Genomic DNA, 26,349 nt, shown 5'->3' on the forward strand with positions numbered 1-26,349 from the left:
AAAAATGTTTCTTGATTTCATAAAACTTTTAAAAGCCTGTTTAATTGAATTGAATGAAAAGAAAAAGATGTTTTTAAATTTCATTTATTTTTTGGTAACTTATTTTATGTATATTTTTTTGATATTTTTCCTTTCTATTTAAATTTATTTTAAATTTTCGGATTTTGTTGTTTAAAAAAATACTTTTTTACCTTTTTTAATTTAGGCAATTTTCTTTTTGTTTTTAGAACTTGTGGTTTTAAAGAGAAAATTACATATTTTTTTAATTTGATTTTATTTGCAGGAGCTTGCTTTATTTTCTTTAATTACTACAAATTTTACACTTTTTAGTTAATTTTAGTTTTTTAGAAATCTAATTGCTAAACGTAAAACAGAATAATGCGATCGTTCAGATAGCCTTTAAAGAGTGGTAAAGACACTTGCCAGAATTGCTAAATATTTTTTTTTATGATTTCCATGTAAAAGGCCTGATCTTTCGATTGAGATAACTAAAAACATATTAAAAATTACCATCATTGGGAAAAATTACAAATCAATTTTCGTTTAAAATTTTCACCGTGAAAATGAGAAAATAACACACACATATCGTCACCTGAAATGCAAAAAGACGCACATAACTAATAAAAAATTCAAAATTCACTTTTTGGATAATATGCCCACCATATTTCATCGAATTATAACTCTCACATCATTTTATAAAAAAAAAATATTATTAGTCACGACTTTTTACATTTCAGTTGCGAGGTTGTTATGTCTTTTTGCATTTCAGGTGACGATATGTACGATGTAGCACGGCAGATCAATGCATAAATGTAGTTTAATATGCCATATCGTTTAGAGATTACCAAAAAAGGCGAACATTAAAAAAAATGAGGAAACGCTGAACTTACTAGAGAAAATACTACAAAACCTTGACAAAATAGGAAATAGGTGTAAAAAAGTGCACAGCTAAAGAATAAGAACAAAAATTGTCACAAACACAACCTAACCGGAAAAGAGCAAAGACGAAAAATTATGCATTACGCCAAAGATGCAGAGGATGCTTTGTTTGTAAAGGCAAACGTATATATATATATATATGTAGGTATGTATGTATGTATGTACAAGTACAAAAACAACAACTAAAGTGACAAAATCGGATGTTCATGCATTTTCCCAAGTTAATGGCTCCATCCGCTGGCTTGGTCGATGGCGGCTGTGATAATGGGAACGCCAGGCAAACGAGGGGCAAGAAAACCGTGCTGTTTAACAGTGGGTATAGCCCTGCAACATAATACGAGTAAATGAAATTAAAATTTTGTTTGACATTTTCTATTTGTAACTACCAACCTTGGCTAGTTTTCCATTTTTTTTTTTAATATTAAATTTTGAATGTTAGTTAATTATTATTTTTGTCTGAAAATTAATGTAAAGCCATTGCATTCTATTTTGTAATGGATAAACTCACTATAATTTAATATTAAAAATAGGTGCTCTAAACTGAAAAGGTTATTATAAGATATATCTAATATATATACGTGACGTTTGCACCATTATGAGCTAAGAAAAACAGCAAAAAATTGTATCTAACTTTCACCACTTTTTCATATGTATTTATCTATGTACATTAGACTGCATCACCATGCGGTTTTCCGCCGGGATTACAAAATTTATTAGCTTCTAAGACGTCCACCAAAATGTTTCGGAAAAATATTAAGATTTAAGTGATTTGAAAATACCTCCAAAATGAATAAAATGAATTATGAATAAAAATAGTTCCTTAAAGAACTTTTTGAAAAAAGTCCCCTCAGATGACAAATTAGATTAAGCTTAAAAAAAAGTTTTTTTAATATTTTTATGCAAATATTTTAAGCTTAAACCGTTTTGTCATTTGAGGGGATTTTTTTAAAAAAAAATCTTTAAGAAACTATTTTTATTCATAAAAAACTCCATTTTTGGAGGTATTTTCAAATCACTTAAATCTTAATATTTTACCGAAATTTTTTGGTGGACGTCTTAAAATATAATATAAATTTAACAATTCCAATGGAAAAATAGTACCGTTTTTTTTTTTGTATGGGGAGTGATGCAGTCTAATATGCATAGATACATATGTATGTGTGTATGTAGCTTGCCGTCGTTAACATGGAAATTAATTCAAACATTTTGGCTTTTTTAAATTTTGTTTAATTTATTTAACAGGTGTCAAAAATATTAATTTTATTGCCGATTCCGGGTAGAACACACATCCAGTAAAATAGTTTGTTCGGGAAGATTTTTGTTTAAGGCAGGAATAGGTAGAATATTCTTTCGTTAACAACATTTGTTCCGCAACTTTTTTTTTTTAATCAAAGAATCTACTAGAAATCGGCGAGGCCATTTTAGGACCAAAGTTAAAGAATTTCTATTTTATTATGGATCTCGCCAGACTGGGTAGATACATATCTTTGTAATAACAACGTTTGTTCCGCAACTTTTTTTTTGCAAGAGAATAAAGTCTTATTTTGAAGTTTTTTAGGAGCTAAGGAATTATGAAGAAGGGGGTCACTTGCCAAATTTATTACACAACATTTTGTATGGTGTTAGTTTAAAATACGATTTCAGTTAAAAACTGTGCTTTTAATAATATCGCTGCCTCTCCAGATTAAAGTAGTTAGTGCTTTTTTTATTTACTTGTACAGAAGACTTTAACTGCTTTATAAATCGAAAATTTTTATGAAAATGACACTTTAAAACTATTTTATTTATTATTAATAGGGCCATAAAATTATTTTCTTTTCACAAACTATAATTAGTCTGATTTCTGTGCATAAAAATTGGGAGTTTTGTAAATAGTAATTATCGAAAGCAAAATACAATTTTTGCGCCAGAACAAAACGGAGCCATTTTCAAAAAACGGCATATTCGAAAAAAATCGTGAAAAACGTTGCTGAAGTTTTCAGATACATACGTATGTATGTATGAATATTTTTTTACATAAACAAATATAAATAAAAGTTGCATAAATGTAGATTTATAATAAATAAATTCATGTAACGCCGCGGTAACCGAATGGTTAGAGGTACGTGAAACTACTGGTCCGAGCAATAGCTCAAAAATATAAACAGTTTTTTGCTAACAGTGATCGCCCCTCGGCAGGCAATGGCAAAACACCGAATGTATTTCTTGCTGTTCGGACGCGGTCACTCCAATGACGCATTTTTTGTTTGAAACAAGGCTTCCTGAAATAGGCGACTAGACTTAATTCCACGTACTAGGTCGCCAAAAAAAAAATGCTTTTATTTAGTTAGTAGCTGATACTTGAAAAGCTAAAAGGATGATAGATGGTGAAACACAAAAAAATTTATTGTAAATAACGTTGTGGAGTTCGGTCGATGGTTCTGGCCTACACGGAAAGGTGTAAAATGCAAGATTTTTATCAAACCTTCGCAAAAAAAAATTATATTTATGTGGACTGTACCCCTACACCCCTTAAGCGAAGCATTTAAATACGTAGCAATTCGAATAAAAGTTCCTCAAAAATAATATTACTTATTTACTTAAATGATGGCGCCTTTCAAGATATATTTCTATTACAGGTAATGAAAATTTAATTCAACAACATTTTTCTTGTTTTTAGTTCAAACCACTTCACTGTGGCTTAGATTGTATGTCTTTTCCAGCCTCTAATGTATACAAAACTGATCTGCGCTATGTTGCCAGCAGCCACTTGGGATGCGTGAAATTAAAAAAAAAAAAAAAATCAGAACTCTACCAAATATAGAGCTACAAGGAAATACATAGTACAAAAATGTATATGTATGAGAAAAAGAAAAGGTCATACACATACATACATACATATGCACATAGAATATTCAAAAGAATTTATGTATAAGAATTTTGTCAACGCGCCATAGTGGAAAATTGTTAAAAATACCAATTTAGGGAAAATGAAAATATGCAGCTAACAGCTGCAGGCGGGGGTGTTACTCACACACACACACTCGTTGAACATAGACTAAAATACTCGTAGTGATGTGAGTAAATATGTATGTAGTATGTATGTAGTGCAGCATTGCAACCGAGAGTGTTTGTATATTTTTGTGCGGCACTTCCGACATTTTCAATTGCAGCAACAAAGCAAAAGAAATGGAAAAGTCTACATAATTACAAATTTATGTAGACTGGGCCGAGTGAGGCTGGGAGTGCTTGGCGTGCGCGCATCGTGGCAGCTATAAATTTTGACTTTTTCCCCTACTTTTCTATAGGCGGATGTGGCATTGAAATTGAGGGGGATGAACAGTATTTATACTATATATATATATGTATGTATTTGGTTGTGCAGCATTTGATGCTGTCAATGCGTTGCTACTTAAGGATTTAAGAGCACAAAGTAAAATAACAAAAACAAATCCATAGACAGCATAATTTTCAAAACTGATATCAACAAAATGATCAGTGAACAACGTAAACGATTTGCCGCCATCATTCGATAAATAAAAAAAAAAAATGAGCAGACATTTGGAAGTGATAGCAGCCACAAGTCGAACGATGATGTGCAACAAAAACAATTTCAACAAGAGTGCAACGTCATTGCAACTGCCACAATTTTTGGTATATGTCGAAGTGTAAATTCTCGAAAATTTTTATTAGCCTTCGATCCCTTGTTACATGTCTGAGTATTCTAGCATTTTTACTTCAAATCGAAGTGCAATTAAAAATTGAAAATTTGAAATGTAAAATTTACGAAAAGCATCAAGTCATAAGAATTTATTGTTCGTGTTGTTTTGTTGCTCGCAACGTTTGACAATGAAATAGGGTCGTCCTTCTACATAGATATACATATGTACTATGTATGCATATCTTTCATGGCTACTCGCTAGCCATCGTAGTCTGCATCTCATCGGAACGAAGGAATTTTTTTCGCATATACCGCAGTTGTAATTTCGATTGATGTATGTTCTTAATGATTTTAAATGATCTTGACGAATGTCATTTTTCCATTTGTTTTTAAATTATTTTTGACATTTGAGCAGACTAACGGTTTAGTCGATGTGCACAGTGAACCACCGTGACCTACAAAGGATGATGTTTTACTGCAAATGCTGCAAAAGGTTTTTAAGAAGTGCCACTTTGGGCGGAACTGCGAGCTAGGCATTGTTGCATTTTAAAATGAAAGTTATGGAAACGATTTTATTGCGAAGGAATATTAGTTGGTTTTCTAGCGAACAGTTGGACTCACGTCATTTGAGGAAACTATCGTTTTTTTTTTTAATTTTGAAGGCATCCAGCAACAGCAGAAGAACAGTATGGGTACCAAATAAAAGCAATTCGCCCAATTATAGCATACGGTTCACTGGTTTAGTGGAAAACGGTGGAGGTGAGTTATGAATATACACTACAATACAATCTTAGGAAGGTACAAGGCAGCTGTTACTGAGGCGATCAGATCATGTCCATCGGAAGCCGGCAATATAATCTGTCATATGCCACCGATTGATACTTTTATTAAGAAGAGTGCTTCACAGAGTGCCTTGAGGTTGAGGGAGCTGAGGCTATATGAAGAACATATGTATGTACGGCCATGGTAGTATCCTGTACAACGTTGCGGCTGTAGCTGATGCCCTAAAGATGTCGGCTCCAGCTATTGTGCTATATCAACAAGGGCCAAACGGCAATAAATTTTGCTTTAAGTAATTATTATCATTATTATTTTTAATAGCTGTAGTGGCTTTATTCTCTTTCGGTTTTTTAAATACTTAAAACCTTAATTTTGGTATGGCCTTACTTCCAACTGGAAATGCAAATAAAGCTTTTATAGTTTAGGTAATTGCGCTTTTAAAAGTTGATGGTTAGAAAAAACTTTTTTCGAGGGGAATATTTACAACAAAAGAACAAATTAGAGTTACATTAGATATTGAAATAAAATAAAAAATTTAATGAGGTACAACAACACGTCAAATTTGTTATCCAAATGACCAAGATTAGAAAAAGTAAAATGCCATTATTAAAGTTGATTGAATACCCACATACCAAAGATTAAAAGCAAATTTAATATATTAAAATATTTACAAAAAATTAATTGACTATTCTATATGTGTACACATGATACAAAAAAGAAGGTAGTTTCAATAAACAACTTTTGATGGATAATAAAATTTTTTGAAGTTTCATAAATTGTGAGTATTATCAACGGCCTTGCCACTTTGATAATATTAAAACAATAAATCGGAGTATTTTCTTTCCCATATTTATACCAATGTAATAACATTTCAAATCAAAAACCATTATTAGTGCTTGGTACTTTTTTTTACTTACGTAACTCGCACTATTTTTATTAAAAATATTTAAAATGTAAACTGTTAAAGGAGACTTCATCGTAATTGTTCTTTTCATTTTGTAATAAAAACCACGCGCGCATTATTCTGTTATTTTTTTGTTTTCTTATTTTAATTTTTATACCCGAGCGCACTTGTGCACAAGGGTATATTAATTTTGTTCACATAACGGTTGTTTGTAACAGCCAAAACGAATCGAGATAGATATAGACAAATGTATACATAAATGATCAGGATGGAAAAAGAAATCGATTAAGCCATGTCTGTCTGTCCGTCCGTCCGTCCGTCTGTCCGTCTGTCCGTCTGTCCGTCTGTCCGTGTACACGATAACTCGAGCAAAAATTGAGATATCTCAACGAAATTTGGTATGTAGGTTTCCCTTAATCCAAGGTAGGTTGGTATTGAAATTGGGCGAAATCGGACTTTAACCACGCCCACTTCCCATATAACGGTAATTTCCAGAAATACGAAAACTGCGATATTTTAGTAACTACTGAAGATAATTCACTCAAAATTGATATTTATAATACATTTTAGACGAAAAATAAGAATATTATAATTTTTTGGAAAATGGGCGTAGCCACGCCCACTTATGGTTACATGTGTATATCTTGGTAAACGCTGCACCAATTTCTTCCAAACTTGGCACAGTTGTTGGCCTTCGCATAACATACCAAATGGCCGAAAATTTTTAAAATCGCTCGATAACCACGCCTACTTCCCATATAACGGTAATTTTCAGAAATACGAAAACTGCGATATTTTAGTAACTACTGGAGATTATTCACTCAAACTTGATATTTATAATAAGTTTTAGACGAAAAATAAGAATATTATAAATTTTTGGAAAATGGGCGTAGCCACGCCCACTTATTGTTACATGTGTATATCTCGGTAACCGCTGCACCAATTTCTTCCAAACTTGGCACAGTTGTTGGCCTTGGTACAGCATAAAAAACCGCCGAAACTTTTTAAAATCGGACAATAACCACGCCCACATCCCATATAACGGTAATTTAGAGAAATACAAAATCTTCGATAAATCATTAAATATTGAAGCTAATTTTTTCAAAATTGATGCTTGCAACAATTCTTTACCAAGAAATACGTTTATGGTAAAATTTTGGAAAATGGGAGTGGCACCGCCCACTTATGATCACATATAAGTATACCGGTAACCGTTCTACCAATTTGTACCAAACTCGGTATGGTTATTGTACTTGCCACGTGTAAGCAAAACGTTGAAAATTATTGAAATCGGACTAATATAACGGCCGATTCTCATATAACGGTAAATTTAAGAAATGCTTGAAACTTCAATATTTCGAAATTGAAGGACGCTAATTTACTCAAAATTGTTACAACTCGGCTTACCATCTAGCGGAAGGTTTCGGAAGGGTGAAAAAACATATATTTAATACTTGCGCCGGGTATTTAATGTTCGGCTCCGCCCGAACTTAGCCTTTCTTACTTGTTTTTTTATTAAATTTCACAAATTTTTAATTTATGCAAAACACCTGAAGTCGGCTTGAACAGACCGCCCTCCGATAAACAACTAACAGATCGTCGTTTAAATTACAAAACCGTGTACCAACAAAATGCACAACTGCGTATGTGAGGTTGCATAAATTATTTTGTAGAGAGTAAAAACACTCATATTTCAAAATGGTTCTCTTTTATACAAAGAAATCGCATTTCAGGACGAATGGATAAGATGTTGTGTGAGCAAATCCAATTTTTGGCAAAAAATGTCAGTTACGCGGTTTTGCAGAACGACGATACGCGGTTTTGTACTTTAAGCGACGATATGTAAATACACAGTTTCTTCATGCTTTCTGAAACCTAGTCGTCAACCCCATTTTCGAAACCATGTAGCCGGCATAATTTTCTAGCTCATCATATTCCACATCTTTGAATGTACTGATAAAACCTTCTGCTTAAAAAAAAATATTTCTTCTAGTGATCAGGTAGCATGAATTTTATGAAATGTCATAATTTTATTAAAAGTCAAATGGTTAACAACAACAACGAATGTCATTAAATGAAACTACCTTCTTTTTTGTATCATGTGTGTACATACATATAAAAAATATAAAATTTTTTTTTCATATTAAAAATTGGTTTCAGCAGTGGCGAATGTCATTTGATTATTATTTTTTCTAAGCAGTTATAAGTTATAACTTATAACACCAGAGCATAATTGCGAAAGGAGGTGGGGTGAGAGCGCGAACGCGGACCGCCGCGAAGCTGGGAACTTTCAAAATTGTATACTTATTTATGTATATGCGTACATAAATATGTATACTAGGGTTGCCAACCGTACTATAATATATAGTATTGTACTATTTTTCCGGTCGGCGTACTATATACTGTTGGAAAAATATATAGTACGTAAAAAAAAACAAATTTCTTTAATTATTATAAATATAAATATACTTTAGTAATTTGCACGAAAAAATGTGTAACCTTTATTCTGAAATAACAATATTAAATGAAATATTCTTCAAAGTAAAGGGTCAAAAGAGGTAACATAACTGAGAAAGAATTAACAAATAAAAATATCTTAGAAAATGTTGGCTACCCTAAGGTATACACATATTGAATTATTTTTCTTTTCAGACATATCCGTCAATTTAATTTTTACATATACAAATTTTGTATTACAACTTTGAATTTAGTAGTTTTAATTTTTCAACAGTGAACTGCATAGTCGCATTTTATTATCATTAATTCAAAATGATATAGATGACCATAAAGGCAAATTAAAAACGGCCAACAAATCAATTGACAGTGTGACAATTTTAAACGGACACAAGGTCCCTTGATGTGTGAATGTCAATTTCCCACATGGCCTTATGTCACCCGACGAACCATCTTCTGATATTTTCTTGTATTAAACTAATAAACCTATACTAGTTTGCAAGCTTACTTCAAGGGAATTTCAGCATCGTACCCGACATAGTTTGGTTGTTTTAGCGGATGTATAAGTAGGGTATAACGCTGAAATTCTCTCTTTTTATTTAAGCTACTTTCTATGTTCGAGTTCTTGAAAAATCAACCTTTTAGGCACTTCTATCCGTTTGCTTTCTATCTTGTTTCTTGCAGCCATAAAGTAAAATTTAAACATAGTACGAAAAATATATGGGTAAAACAAAAATTAGCTACACAAAACCTTAGATTTCTCCACTTTATGAAAAACAAGCTACTTGGTTTCATGATAAAAACATTACAAGGTAAAATCTTTGAGAGGCAGCCTAACGTAACAATACGGCGTTGTCAGTGACTGCTTTTTTTGACGATCCCTTTTGTTTGTTTACATTTTTGTTGCCTTTTAGACTTCAGTGACATAAACAGAAGTTGGCTGCGTTTCATTTATGTCAAATTGAACATGCGAAATTTGCTGCGATGGAGGCAGTGGCAGTGAATTTAGAATTTGGGCTAAACTGAGCAGTACTGCCAGCTGCCACTGCTTTATTGTGAGTCGCTTCATTGGACACCACACTATCTAAAAAACAGCTGATTTCGAAAAACTGCCACTGCTACTGCCACTGCGTTATTGTATTTTGGGCTTCAAGCTCACACACACATTCTCATTTTCAATCTCAAACAACAACAAATTTGAACAATTCCTTTTTTTTACTCAATTTCATATGATTTTAAAATGTTTGTAAACTTCAAAAAAAATCATGGTCGACGAATTGAGTGAACGGTTTTACCTTACTATGTTTTTATCATGCTTGGTTCTATTCTATCACAGGAGATGTATGTATGTATATACGTACCTAAATCTGTGGCCATATTCAGTGTTCTTTCAATCAATTCTTGTTGTATTTTTGCTAAGAATTGTTTCGCAAGTTCATAGTAGTATTTGAGTTTTATAAAACGTGTACCATAATTAGTCAGAAACACGCTGGCGGCAAAATGAAAAAAGGGCGTTGGTGGCAGATGAGATCTTACCACGTAAAAAAGATTTTTTTTAAGCAAAATAATTATGAAATCTGGTAGAGCAAAAACTTCAAATGTACGTGCTTGCAGCCGCCGTTAGAGATGAAAAAGTACATAAATGGAGTGAACCTCAACACAAAGGCAACAATCAATGGTAACTTGAGAGTGATTACCAAAAATATTACCAATATTCATCTTAGAATTTTGTATTCCGAAAATATTAAAAATAACAACGATGCAGAGCCTACTATTTTGTTCGTACATGCAGAATAATAGCATATTTTTCCCACTTAGCATGACATTGTTTAACTCACGAAAAACTTAAAATAAATAAGCTGCCACTCCACACAAGAAGTTTGAGTGGCCATTCAAAAATTTAAAAAACAATTTACTTGATTCTACAAATAGGCAATGGGTTACATATTCAAAGTTACATATACATATAGTTACTTTTCAGTTCTACTTTCTTACATATGTATGTACATATGTATATTACCTTAAATAACGCTTTACTCCAAGATATATTTCCAGAATTCGAACGCCTGCTGTGTTCCAATAGAAAACTAGATTCAACTCTCTAAAAGTACTTGAGTACATACTCACATTTATGTACATATGTATGTATATAAATATATATTAATAAATATGTACATATGTATATGCATCCAGCGCGCTACCACTTGACATTGAGTGGACACTCCAGTAAATTGCTGACTATTTGAAGTGAACGGTTTGTCCAGATTGTCCTCCATGTATCTATTTTTTGCAGATTTAACACGAGGCTGCGGCATGAAATTTAAAGTGTTTTAAAAATAAGTTTTAAAACATCTTTGCATACTATTCGTCTGGTTTTTAAAATATATTCCTTAATGCTGGCTTCACTATAGCAAATTCAATGGAATTTGACGTGAAAAAGTCAGAAAATTATCTATCACCAAATAGGGTAAAAGAGTATATATTAGGGCGGGTAACTTTTTTTACTATGCGCGTGTAACATAGGCGGATACTGCACGAAATTCTTAGCAATTTTGCCGAAGAAACCATGGGTCTGTTTGGAGTTTGGAGTGTGCGAAATTACGAAAACAGGTTTCAAAGAAAATGTGAAAAGTTTTACTGTTGCACCTACTGGTAGCAGTTTTAAGAAAAGATAAGTACATAAATGGATTCCTCATACTACAGTAAAATGCTAAGAAACCTATTATCGCAATTTGGCAAACTCCAAATTGATTTTAGACCCATGGTTTCTTCAGCAAATTTTTTAAGAACTACAAGTAGAACTCTTCTGTGCTATACGTGCACAGTTCAAAAAATCTTCCATACAAATCGACCCGCCCTAGTATACATATGTATATACTTATTAACATTAATATGAACTTAAATGGTTGCTTTAAAATAAAGATAATTCAATTGACAATATTTGCTTGCTAATTTGTTGGCAATATTTCGACTATGCATATTGGACCAAACACGGTAATATATCTACATAGTTTCTTTGAACTTTTTCACTTAAAAAAAATTCAAATTGTATGTATGTACATAGTACAACGTCAACAAGCTTACTTAAGAAATTATTACACTAGACGTCACGGCACGGCACCTCAGCTAAATACCCGTACACACAAGTATCAACTTACTGCAATTTACTTGTCACATGAAGAGGAAAAATAAAACCCTTAAGTGTGTGAGCACTAAAAAAAAAAGAGTAAGAAAATGAAAATGAAAGAAGAAATAAAAAAGAACGACATAGAGGGAAAGCAAGCAAGTCCTTAGGGATATGCCGGCTGGTGAGAAAATGCAGTTTACATTACAATTTAGGGGCGAAAAGGTGCATGGGAAAGGTAGTTGTGAAAGTGGTAGTAGAAGTTGGTAGAATAAAGCAAGAAGAATAATAAAGCACAAAAACTGCAAGACAACAGCACTTGTAGTAATAATTTTCAAGAGAGAATGTTGTTGGAAGAATGGGAGAATGGTGAGTAAAAGGAGATATATGTAAAAGTGATGTGCCTGGTAGGTACTATGTGCCTACATAAAAACGTACAGTGGTACGAAAATAAATAGGGACGCGACATTTTAACAAGTTTTGGCTACTTTTCTCTTGGTTATCTATCTAATAAAAACATGTACATAAGTCCGAATTTTTAAACTATTTAATAAAAGAGAATGCCGCTAAATAACTGCTGTGTTGACGCTCCACCAGTTCACAGGACTTTCAGTTATATTTGTTATCTTTTTGAAGTATTTTGGAACGAATTTGCGTCATCCCTTGTCAAATTTGGTTTGGAAACAAACCGATTTCGGCATTGTGCCATCTTCAGTGTCATTTTTCGTTCTGGCAAAAATTTGCTCCATGTCACTGTCGTTAATGTAAAGACTCAGCGCATCTTTTACTTTTTTCTGATACAATTATTAAGATAACAACTTTTGCCTGAGGAAGTAGCTTAAATTAAGATTCCTAAGGGTTAATTAGCGCCTTAAATTTCTTTTTTCAACATTAATTTTTTCGCACATAAACAAAGAAATATTTGGCGCCTACGTTTATGCTAAGTGTTTGATCGAGCTTCTACTCAAATTTGCACACAAAATTCAAATAAAAGAATTGCGAAACTAGCTATTATTGTTTTAACACACATACAATTTTATGTCGCCTTCCAACGGGCAAATTGGTTTTATGAGAAGCTTTTTCATAGCAGAAATACAGACACTCAGAGGTTGGCCATTACCTGCCGAAGGGCGACAGCTGTTAGAAAAAAAGTTTTAATAATTTAGATGTTGCCCGGACCAGAGATCGAACCCAGGTCCTACGGAGTCGTACCACAGCGAGCGAGCGAGCCACAGCGGCAGCCTCGTATACTTCTCCTATATACGATTAAATATTATTAATGTCAACTTTCACAAAGAGATACAAATATAAATAATTGTATTTTCTAAATACAAGTTGAGCTGCATTTCCCATGCTTTCTCGTGGGTACAAAAAACACCAACAAAATCAGCCCGCTATATTTATAAAAGCAAGCGAGCGGAAGTAAAGGAAGTAGTTGTAAATGTTTGTATGCACACACTTACATATGTATGTACGTAGTATATACGTCCATGTCCCCCAATGATGCAGTGGAATTCAATTTTGTACATTATCCTTGTAATTCAGCCGCACGCATTGCGCTTCCTCAACAAACATTCACAAAGCCTAAGCACAGTCTTGCATTGTGTTTGTGTATATGTACATACCCTGCAGAAAATCTGACTAGCTCAGAACTAGACCTTTTGTCGACAGTACTAGTTCTAGCTCCAATACCCAAGCAATGTTTTCAGCTGTCCAGTTTTACACGGCGATGTCATTGGCGGTGGCAATTGTCGCCCAGTGCATCACTTTGCAACTAGTTTTTAGCCGGTTCCATTTTGGACAGTTTTTTTATAAGACAACGTTCCCTGCAAAAATCGCAACTACTCCATGCATGCGTGTAAAGAGTACTCCCTAACGACCAAAGAGTACTCCAAAATTAACCACAATTCATATAAAAAATATGGTCCAATTAACATTGCGATGTCCTAGGGCAGGACCATATACTCCATCCCTGCATTACATCAGAGTAGCACAAAACTACTCCAACATATTAACAATGGCATTGTTGTTATATTTTTTCGTTTGTGCACGCTTTTGTTCTTCACTTCTCAAATGCTTTTTAGAAATTAATAAAAACCAAGACAAAAATTAAAAATTACATGTTGCCTCTGACGGTATTCGAACCCGAACATGCTGGGAGCTAAGAACTCTACACGTTCAGCTACAGCCAGACATGCAAATGTGCTTTCAAATGCTCAACTTCAATCACGTTTCGTTAAAACACGAGCAGTGATCGGGTCAGAGTTGGTCCGCTACAGCATGACAGAGGAACACTTTTGTAAGTACTCTAATTTACCACAAATAGACTACATGGTCCAACGTTTTTTGCAGGGTTTTTAAGATTCGATTTTTAGATATTTTTTCCTTCTTTCTTTTCGGTTGCAGATTCCATTTTTGTTACATATTTTATTAAAAAAAAAAAATATATTGTAAGCAACAATTAAAATTCATTAAATTTGAAAACTGACAACTGCCTCCATCGCGATTTGAACTCGCGACGATGCTTGATTCGGAGGTGTTCTCGCTGAGCTACTTTCGTATTGTGCGAGTAGTGAGTATTTGCACATTTACACCGCAAGTTTCAACTGTCCCGCTCTGCATCCGTTTTGCTCTAGTTCAAAGATAGTTCTAATATATATAGTTCGGAACTAGCGCCTTGTCAGACTGTCTCTAAATTTTACTGTAGGGTATGTATGTATGGTCCATATGTATGTATGTATGTAAAGTGTTGTGAACGAGCTGCAAGGAACTACATATAATTTTGTTGCAACACGATTTTTATGGTTTCCTGTTGTAGCGGCGGCAACAAAAAACACAAACCGGGTAGCAAGTACGAAATGAAAACGAAGAGGAAGAGAGAAACAAAAGGAGTTGACGAGAAAGGACTAAATTTATGCAATTGTCGATGAGCAGGATGAGCTGAATGCATTAAACAACTACATAAGTATGTATGCATATACATACATATGTACAAACTTATGTATGTATGTGTTAATAAATAAAAGTGAATGAGGTGCGACTATCTGGCAGATTTGAAAACAAGTAGCTGACAGACATGACAGACGACAGACAATGATGAGCGGCACTAGCAGACAAAACGCGAAAAAGCAAGCAAATGAACGTAACAGTGGTAGATGTGTGCTTGTCTGTACATACAGTCAGCGTCAACAAATATGAATACCCTGACGTTTTGACGATTTTTTATCAATAGTTTCTATTTCAGATTTGTTTTATTTTTTTATAAAAATATACATAGTTCATTCAACGGTAAAAGCCAGCAGAATCATTTGTTTTTATTTCATATAGAACTCGACAAAAAAATTTGCATAAACATTTTTAACTTTTCATTCAATATGGTGCCCGTTTTAAGTCTCTAAAACTTACTGTTGATTTCTAAAGATTTTTAACTTAAAAATATATTTTGTTAATGCGTTATATGGCAGAAAATGCGCAACACCCTTGAAAAAAAAAATTCTCAAAAATTAACGGTAATTTTTAAAGGCTTGGAACTTGCACCTTATTATTATTAATAAATGGGTTGCAAAACTGCATACTCAAAAATTGTCTAAGAAATCAAATTGAAAAGTGAGTACTATTTTTGCAAATGTTTTGGTATTTCTTAAATGTTCCCAAATTCTATGTATATGAATTAAAAAAAAAATATGGTTATGCTGCTTTTTGCTGTTGAATGAACTATGTTAAAAAAGAAATATGAAAAATTTGCCATGGAAAATAACAATAAATAATATCGTCAAAATATCAGGGTATTCATATTTGTGACGCTGACTGTATTTATGTGTGAAGAAAAGAAGCCAGTTAGCCACCGTCAAGCAAGCGAAAGCCGCTGCAAAGAATTGAGAATGGAAGCCATACGCGTCAAATTCCTTGAAGGATTCACTGAAGACGTCAGGTCGAAGGACTCAATGCCAGCGGCTTGGCGCTAGTTGCACCACCACTGCTATTTAGCTGTTCCATTTGGGTCTCCATTCTTTTGCTTCGCTTATTTGCCATAGCACCACTATGCAATTTCAATTTGCCAACACGCTTGGCTCTGTTTGCGAATGCTCGATTGCACCTTCATTTAGCACTTAGCTTGTCTTCATCAAGGAAGCTATATACATATGTACATATGTATGAACATTTGTTTGTATGAGGTGGGAGGATGTTTGCTAAATTCATAAAAATGCAAGGCGTAGATTAAATTACAAGAGAATCAGCAAAAGACGACAGACAGTTCGTAAATTTGCTGCAGCGGACTCTTATTTCTGTTGACAAACGCTAAAGGAGGAAAGACTGCATAAGTAAACTAAATATTTGCATTTGAAATTTACAAAGACTGCACTGCTGCCATACATGCATATGCACATATGAACAAGTATATAATTTCCTGCAAATGTTCGGTGTATGTATTTGCACAAAACGCTATTAGCATTTGTTGTTTGAAAAATTTTCCATTCAAAAATAAATGCGCATAGGTGTATGCATACATATAATTCACGCTCGCGGATTAGTTTTAGACCTCAGCATAGAAAATAATGTACAGAAAAATTTTGGTAGATGCCTTAATCATAGGTGGCATTACCGGCCGGATAACGTTCACAGTTTTGGCGCTCGAATAAGTTATTCCCCACCAAATTTCTTTTTAGCAAAAGTAGAGGTTGCCAGGTGCATACCTGGCAAAACTGTCGATTGAGCTACGCAAAAGGTCGAAAGAATTTGTCTCTTTGACCAACGACAATTAACGCCAGACCCCGCAACAGATGCTACACCAAGCCCAAATAAGATGTCAGAGCAATTGCTTTGCTCCCCAAGGTGGACAATAAGCAGCGCCAAAATGTTCTGTGCAGTGAAAACATATTATCGTCTGTCATAAATTGTCACATCTCTGTAAACCAAAGTTTGATAAATATAGATGATAAAAAAGTACCCGGAGTACCCTCATTTTATTTTCATTATTATTTTCATAAAAATAGTTTTTGAGTCGTTTAGAAAGCCTTCACAAAAATTTAGCTATCCCTTTGCATTACTTTAGGAGTAGGGAAGTTAGTGGCAAAAATACGTCGATGTTTTTCTTTGCTTCGATGCATCGAAGTTTACATTGATATTTTTCGATGCATTGAAGTGCATACATCGATGCATCGATTTATCTCCATGTTCTTCTTAACCTTCTTCTTCATCTTTCCTTTCATCTTCAACTTCATCTTCTCCTCAACCTCCATCTTAATCTTTTTCTTTATTCTTATACGTTGCCCTTGATTGCGTCTTCTTCATTATCTTTGTTTATGTCTCTATCGTTATGCCCAGTTTTGCCACATATGCGCTTTTCCTTCCAAAACCGGTAGGTTTGTTTCCATTTGGTAGGTTGGTATAAAAATTGATAGGTTGTATCTCCAAACATTTTAGCAACCTTTAAAAGTGCTTGTTAATGAACCCACTAAGTCCACCATTGTCAGATTTACCAAAGAAGGAAAGTTAACTTGACTAGACCCACCTTGGCAGGGACGGAAATTCAGTTCTCAGAAGAGGCGAAGTATCTAGGGATGACTCGAACACATGGCTCAGTTGGAACTCACATCTCTTGAATGTTACAAACAAGGCTACAAGTGCGTTTTATGCCTGTCACAGACTTCATTATAAGACTTGGGAACATCCCCAACTCTAACGTATTGTTCTTTCAATACGGTAGTAAAACCGGTTGTTACATATGCGACACTGGCCTGGTCACCAAAAGCGAAGCAAGTAAACGCGGGTGCCACATTGAGCAACTGCACTGACTGGTCTGCGTTGTCATAACAGGAGCTATGCGCACCTTGGTGTCATAACAGGCATTCCTTCTTCGTTTATTCTGATTGAAAAAGAGGCCTGCTGGAGCATCGTATGGCTGCTCAATACGTACGGCTGCCATCAGCATGAAAAGTGGAGATCTTGGGGTCATGTGGAGGTTCCCAAGTAATTCCTGGATGATCTCTAGTTATCCTTCTAAAAACCTCATAAGGTCAGAACTCTTATAAGGGAGTGCTGTGAAGTGATAATAATTATGATTGACGAAGGGCAGGCGTACTTGGACCAGGATTCCAAGAAGGTCTGCCAATGGGCACATACCCAACGATAGGCAGGGCTAAAGGCCTAAGACTTGTTAACAGCTGTAAAACTCTTTCGAGCTACCTGGGAGCACACAATAGCGTAGCGACATAAAGGGTTTAAAGGCATCGAAAGGAATAACTTAACATTGAAAAAAATTAAAAACTTCAAAAAAAATTTGGTAGGTTTGGATTGGTTTTGGTTGGTTTTGTCTCTCCCCGCCCTCAGTGGCGTTCAACCCAACTGTTTGTTTTCTATGCATTTTCCATATACCATCTACACTGTGGCGTTAAAAATTTAGTCCAGAACTAGACAATACGAGGTCAGGGGAGCACCCAGACCCGAGAACAGTTCGTCAAGGCTTCCCTATGTTGCGAGCTCGTCGGCCGCGCCGTTTCCAACGATTTCACTGTGGTTGGAACCCAAATAAGCTTAATACCATAATAATCCGATGCGGTCGATAGGGAGGTGAAACAATGTCTCTCGGTTCTCGACCAAACCATCAGAGAGCCCATAGCCTTAATAGCTGCTTGGCTGTCGGAATAGATATTCCGGTTTTGCGGCTACCTCTGCCTTGGCTGAGTGCCAATGGCTGATGCGGTAGCCTGAATTTCAGGTTGATGGAGAGTTCTTCGCAGAACACATATCCACCAATCTCCCCTTCCCATTAAGCTTCGATCCATTCGTAAATGCGTTAAAGGGACTCCGTTTCCAAATGCTGCTCTCCTCTTAGTGTTCCCTCGCCGGCATATGGGTGGTGAAAGAGCCCTTCAGACCCAAATTCAGCGTGCAGTGGTCTGTTCGAAATGGTATTTAATAACTCGAAGCTCGAATTTTCGCCTAAATAAATGAGGTAATAATAATTTTAAATATTATTAGAAAGCCCGAATAGAATATATAGCTTCTGATTATTTAATAAGCCACATTGCCACAGATGCGGTAGAAGAGAAAGTTTAATAATTAATTAAGTCAGCCACAAAAATAAACGCAGATACTCTTGCATTATTTTTGCAGTCAACAACCGGCGGCTGAAAAACTCATAGCCGCAAAGCATCTAATTAAACAACCACGATTCATAACAACAAGCAAAACCAACAGCAACAGCAATAAATTCTATATGCAACATTTGTTTAGTGGCATTTAATAAACCACAAGCTTTTGTTCCTGGCTTAAATAGTTAATTAGAAAAGCAAATATCCACCAACAGCAGCAACAACAATGGCAAGAAAAGAGCAATGCACCCGCTTAAAACAACAAAAGAGAATGGCGAATGGCATGCTAATCAGTGCCAAGTCTCCTTTTACTGCGCAGCTTAGTTGAGTGCGTGGCACGCACAATACAAAATAATGTTGCAATATGTAGTGTTTTTTTATTTGTTTTACGAAAGTTAGGCTACAATAACAATATTAACAACAATAGCACACAACTAGCAGCAATGCTAATGGATATAATGAAATGAAATATAATGCGGCAACCGCATTTGAATGAAAAACTCAGCAATTGTTGCGGTTTTCGGGTAAAATTAGGTGGCAAGAGCGCGGGCGGCATGCTTGTAGCAAAGAAAGCTGCATTGCATTGCACGACTGGTGGCTGGAAAACTTTTCGCACTTATATGCCTAACTCCTTTAGTTTGTGGCGGAAAGGCTTTCATATTTCACTTTGAAGTTGCGCTGAGACGTCAAATTAGCAACAGTCTAAAATGCAACAAGTACAACAACAACAACGAAAATAATAATATTAATCCAAAACAAAATGTAGCAAGCTGTTGTTGTTTCTAATTGAAACAATGCGCCGTCATTTAATCTTCATAATTCACAGTGCTAATTATGTGCGCGACTAAAGCGACTACTTGCTGGCATTAGGTACTCAGCCAAGTGCAGACGGACATGATTTGCAACACACAGAGACTAGCCAGCGAGCAAGCAAGCAGGCAAACAAATAGGCGGGCCCGCAGATAGTATATACTAAATATGTTGCCAGCACCAACAGCGGTAGCAGTAAATGGGCTATATTTACTACGCTTATTGTGTTGCCTTTTTCGCAACCAATGCTGACCAGTTTGCAGGCACAGCCTTTGTTTATTTTGTTGCTGCTGTCTTTTATATCGTAGTTGTTGTTGTTGTTGTTCTGTGCTATTGCCACTGTTACCCGGTGGAATCTTGATGGATGTGCTCACATTGCCGCATAACAAACAAAATAACAAAACGTGCAACATCGCCTGTAACGACACCAAGTCCAGCACCTGCCGCAACAGCCACAAAAGAGACGCTGGAAAAATACTCGCTGCAACAGCAATAACCATTTATAGCACATTTCCGCATTCTGGTGCCCGCAGCATAGCCATAACAACAGCACAGCGACGTAAACAAGAGTGCGGCTGCATTGGCTTGTTGGTTTGTTTGAATGTGGCATGCAATGGCGATGGCAACCGAAAAAAAAAACTATTGCAACTATTGTACCATCAGCACACAGATTGCGCCGATTGCACCTTCTTGCACTTTTCGCAGACACGCTGCCACCGGATTTTAGTTTCGTGGCAACCTGCTGCTGCTGCTCACCAGCTTATGATTCTTAATTTTTTTTTAAGTTTACAAATACATATGTACCTACTCATACTTTTGCTGCTACCATTGTTGTTGTTGTTGATTTCGTTGCTTTTTTTTTTGTCTTTTCAATGCTTATGCGCTTTTTAAGCTGCTAACTACTTGCGCTACAGTCACCTCCATTGCTGCTTTATTGTTTTTGTGATTCTACAAAGTACACAGCACATTGTTGTTGTTGTATGCCTTCGCTGGCGGAATGTTTATGTGTTGTTGACCATTCTGCTCTATGCAATTTTGCTGCTTTAGCTACTGCGGCAGCTAGGCACGCGAAGGTGCAACAAATTTGTGGTCCCAGTTAGCTGCTTCGCATGGTTGCAGCTCATTTTACAAGCGAAAATTAATATTTTTTTTTTGTATAATAAATTTTCAACAGCCACAAAAGTATTCGTGGCATTCAACACGCGCGTTGTTATTTGGTTAACGAATGCGTGTGCTAGCACTTTCCTGATCCAGCGGCTGCTGCTGATGCGGCTGTGAGTGGCTGCAACATTCGTATTTTATACTATGCACAACTTTTCTCCTTTTTCTTCTTACCACTCTACTTCGGCAACTAAGAATTTATTTCCATTCTCTTCTTGCATGCCATTAAGCGCAACGCATTTACCGCTGCGTTTTTTCTTTGTTGTAGCCATAAAATGTGGCACTGCAAATGCAACATTCACATGCCACAACCACTTACCGCTAACTTTCAACCGCAAACTAATAAACTGAAATAAAATAGCTGTGATGCGAAAAAACTTGCTGCGAGCAAAGAAAGAATTACAGTCGATTTGCACAGACATTTCAAATTTTGCTTGAAATCCATTTGCTTTGGCTCATATCCGTACATCTGTGAGAGACGTTGCCATGCGAAACGGATGAAAAACTTTAAACTTTTTCATGTCAAAGTTCAATTGAAAACTAACTAAAAAGTAAGTTACTTAGTTAATACGTAACAACTTACTGCAACATGTTGCTGAAAACCGTACACAGCACACAAAACATAAATAAACTTTCGAAAATTTGAATTTTCAGCCAACAGCGGCGGTAAATGTCAAGTAGCTGACTGTTTACCTAAAAAATTAAAATGTCACGCCTGCCCACCTTGGGAGCAAACTCTATGCCGACTACATGCTGATTCAGATCAGCAACATGTTGCACATTTTAAAACGCAGTTCACAGAGGCTGTTAACAGCTTTTCTTCTACATATGTATGTACATACATAGGTACATAGAGTAAAATTTTAATGCCATTTATGTATGTGCGCGCGTTAAAGGAGCTTTACTACAATTTGCCCCTTTTACGCGCGCGACCTTTTCCAAGCCGTAGAAATATCATGTCTCAGTTGGTTGTATACTGAATGTGGCACTTTACTTCCAGTACTTTACTACACTCTATTTGCTACGAATACATTTTTTGTTGGTCGTTCGGTCGTTCTTATCCATTTTGTCATCTATTGTGCATGCCAAAGTGGCCTCAGCTGCTCCGAACTGATGCTGTCATACATTTACAAGCATGTCCATATGTACGACGATGACAGGAGAAAGTTAAACAACTCTTTGCAAGTCAATTTATTGGCTTTTATGTAAATTGTTAAAAGGGAAAAATTTTTAGCGAAAAGTACAAAAAAGAAAAAAAAATCGAAATTAAAAGTACGAGTATATTTTCACATTTTCGCAGGTATCATTAGATACTAATCAATATTGAATGATGGAAATTTGTCAAGGCAATAACATTAGGTATCTATGAAAAATTTGAGGATGCATTTAAATATTAATGATATTAAAAGCATGAGATTATTGGCAAATCGAAAGGCGCCATCATTTTGTATATTTTAAAGCCGCTATTGATAGCGCAAAGAGAAGGTCTCTGCCTAAATTTGGCATCCCCGCATAAATAATGTAGCACACGGCGAATAAAATCAACCAAAAATCGGTTAATATTACCAAAGTCAAGCTTCAAGAGAAATCAAAGTTATTTTTGTTTAATATTAATAATGCCATGGTTGATATTTTCAACAATAATTTGGTAATATTAACCACTGTTTACATTAAACAAATTTTTGGTTGTCGATGTTTTCGTTTGAATACGCTTATGTTCTGTCCGCATAGATTTATATTATCTAAGCACGTTACCTCTGACGGTTTTCGAACCCGAATCTGCTGAAGTTAGGAAATAGCAGCAAGCATCTTTGCACACTCGGCTACAACCGTTCTGTAAATTTGTCCCCGAATGTTGAACTTGATTAAATTTTCTTTGTCGGTTGATCGTGTGTTCCACTTCACAGATGCTTTTTCATAATTACGAAAAACATAAAACAAAACATAACATTATATGTCGCCTGTGACGGAATTCGAACACAAACCTGCCGGAAGCCAATGAATAACAGCAAGCATCTCTGCAGATGAAGTAAGATAAACCGAAATTGATAGTTTGGTACATTAATGACTTATTGCTCGAAGAGTACATCAGGATAAGTGTGGGTTGCAATAATCGAAGCTTATGGGGAAATATGTGTCCATTTTCTAGAATGAAACATACGCTAGAGAAAGACGCGCGGACTTTAATTTCAAGTAAAACAACCGGAATTAGAACATTGCGAACATGACTTGACAGATAAGTGGTTATTGAAGCCCTCAGATCTCTTAAAGTAATATCTGAACTGGTGATGGAGGGCCTTGTTAAACTAAATATTCTTGGTTTGACCAATCGTGTATGGGTTCCTTGGATTCCCGGGACATATGGGTAATGAAGGAAACGAGTTAGCAGATAAACTTGCGGAGAAAGGATCGTTAACCCTGCCCTTACCCGGCTGAAGGATGAAGCTCAAAGAAATCGCAATTGGGACAGTGTCTGGTTAGAGCATTCTAAAGCAATTTTAAGAACATAAAAATGTTTGGGGAATGATGAGCTTATCCAAGAATAACCTAATAATTATTACAGGAACTCTTGAAATATACTTTAGGCTAAACTATCACCTTACCAAACTGGTAATTTACTCGCAGAAGCGATGCAGATTTTGCAGGGCGAATATTGAAATGCTCAAAATATCTTGGAAAAGCCACGAAAACTTCAAAACAAAAAATAAAATTTTGGGTCTCATCAGCACTCGAAAAAATTTATTTATTTCCTTAAATCACGAAAATTCGGCAAAATTTTTCATTGTCCAGCTATTACTCGGCGTCTTTTGAGTTTATTTGAAAAAGTTTCATTAATATGTCAAATTTATCAGATTTCAAGTCAAAGCTTGTTAAATTTTTGGGACTAATTTCTTCAAACACTGGTAGCGACCAGTAAAATTTTTAAAATTTTTGTGGATGCCTTTTTGGTACGTAGAACCTAATAAAGGGTGCCCCATATGCACATTTAATTTTAATTACAAGTGATTAGATTAATGTTCGTTTGTTCAAGTACTTAGATTCGATGTGATAATGAAAATAATAATTTCACATTGAATATGATTACTTGATATACAAATATTTACGCGCCAATTATTGATTTTCAATACTTTTGAGTCTATATTCATAATAAATAAATACCAATAATTCGGGTGAACCATTTTTAGTAGACATAAACATAAATATTTACTGTATTAAGGCATGACACAAATGCAAAAGTAAACGTATCGAAAGGTTGCTTAATTTGGTTTAACTCAGTTGCATACATATGTACATTGCAAATGTATAGCAATTTATGTAAATTACCTAAGCTTGTACTCACGTACGTTATTCTTATTTATTAAAAAGAAATTCACATGCATTAATAAATAATTGTTGGTTGGTTGCCAATTAAACCTGCCTTAGGTATGCTAATTCCTAGAAAATCCATCATATAAAGTACTTGTTAGCTCTGATAAACACAATAGGGGTATTCACGATCTGGTGGCTAATTTTGCTGTTGTTTGAACGCATGAAACAACAACGATCAAGCTATTTATGCTATCTATGCACCATGCTAGACCGTGTGCACCGAATCGTGAATACCCCTAATGAATATCATATTTACATATGCATACATGCATGTACATATTTACTTTGGCTGACCCACCGCAGTGCCTACATTTTCATGCTTATTGCATTAAGTAGGCAAATAAATAGAAAGTTACAAAATATCGATAAGCGCACGTATTATGGAAAATGCCTACAGTGCATACAAAGTATGAAATTTCATACATATATATGTATCTTTTTTTTATGCATACATATGTAACTATGAAATCATAAGTAGATATTTGTTTCGTCATCATACACCTCCTACATGGACGTGCATTTTCCTATTTTGTTGGTGAGAATGATAAGTTTTGAGTTTACATTATATTTTGTGTACATACATAGATACATACATATGCGTTTGTATGCGTAGCACGGTTCTCAAAAGGATGCACAAACGTATGCAGGATTCTCATTTGTCTTTATCACAGAATAGAAAAATTATTTGAGCGTGTTGAAAGCAACATAATTTTACTAGCAGGAGTTCAAGTATAGTAAAAAAAAACTTTCAAGTGTGTGAAAGATACTCGATGCATAAAGTAGAGTAAATGTAAGGACCATTCCAAAAAGGAAAAAAGTTCTTGAATTTCATTTTTAAAATTATTCTGTGTATTCTCAAAATGTTTTGGTTGGCGCTATAAATAGAGAAAAGACATATTTTGTTTACATTTAGGTAAATGAAAATCACGAACATATCGCAGTTATTCGTCAAATGTGTATTAACTTAAAATTTGCCATTTTGTGGCGCTTGATATACATACTTAGTACATACAAGATACTTTCCAACCACTGAGTTATCCTGAGCCGACCTTTTTTTGTGGCTGGCTCATCTGCCCTTTTCTTTGCCGTAAATGCTGCTGAGCCCGAAATCGGCGCAACGATATGGCTATTAGCTAAAGCCCTAACGTACTTTCTATAATGTTTTATTCGGCTGGGCAAAAGATCAGGGCATAGACCATAGTTATTGCCTAACACTTTCTTGTAGGAAGTTATATTGAAACTAGGAATACATATGTATCCTTGTGGTGAAAAAACCTAGTCTCGAGGGATTTTTGTGCGCTTTTGTGCTTCTTGATTTCTGTTCATGAAATTTATTGTTTTGGCATTTGCACTTTCGGTGAACATTTATAATATGTATAATATTCATACATACATACTTAATAAGCGTTTATGGACTTTTCGTTGTACATAAATATGCAATAAAAATTTAAATTAAAATTATACTATTAAAACAATTCACCTTTTTACTCTCTAACTTGTATGTATATACATATAACAGTGCATGTACTCTTGCAGCAGTTAAGTATTAGCATTCATATTTAAGTTTCTAGCTGCACTACTACTAGCTGGGACAACACATTTGATTCATTACTCTAAAACCGCTGTATACATTATGGCCCACCAACGTAGTTTAGTCGATTTATCATCAATCAACCTTTTGCTTTCACAATTTTCTGCATGACAGCATCATTTACAATAGCTTTGACATTTGAGGAAAATATAAAAATTAAGCAAAATATGCGAACAATGACTTTAGTGTGCAGACAACAATAATATATTGCTCGTATGTACATATATATGTATGTTGAAAGAGCATAATATTCCAAAAAAAAATTTAGTTAAGTGCTCAGAAATAACTGGCAGCTTTTGCTGTAAGCCAAGTTTCTATACCATTTTATTATTTCCTTCCGCTCAAGAAATTTCGTTTGAGAAATTGCCTAGTTAAAACTTAACTTACCGTAAGAAAGATTAAGAACCTGTAGGTTTTAGAGTCTTAAGTTACGGCCTTACTAAAACATTTTTTTTTTGCTCTGTCAAACAGCTGAAAAAGAAA

At 35.0% G+C, this 26,349-nt stretch overlaps 1 protein-coding gene across 1 annotated transcript in view; it reads right to left on the reverse strand.

Moving 5' to 3' along the window:
- The window catches only part of LOC118738168, a 90,635-nt gene extending 70,390 nt beyond the window's left edge, over nt 1–20,245 (reverse strand). Inside the window, exon 1 of the mRNA XM_036469092.1 lies at nt 19,989–20,245. Coding sequence (XP_036324985.1) covers nt 19,989–20,245 — 257 coding nt within the window. The remainder of the gene's footprint in view (nt 1–19,988) is intronic.
- Nucleotides 20,246–26,349: the final 6,104 nt, after the last annotated feature.

Source organism: Rhagoletis pomonella, unplaced genomic scaffold (genome assembly GCF_013731165.1).
Source record: "Rhagoletis pomonella isolate Grant_MI unplaced genomic scaffold, Rhpom_1.0 Rhpom_scaffold_00004, whole genome shotgun sequence".
Lineage (NCBI taxonomy): Eukaryota > Metazoa > Arthropoda > Insecta > Diptera > Tephritidae > Rhagoletis > Rhagoletis pomonella.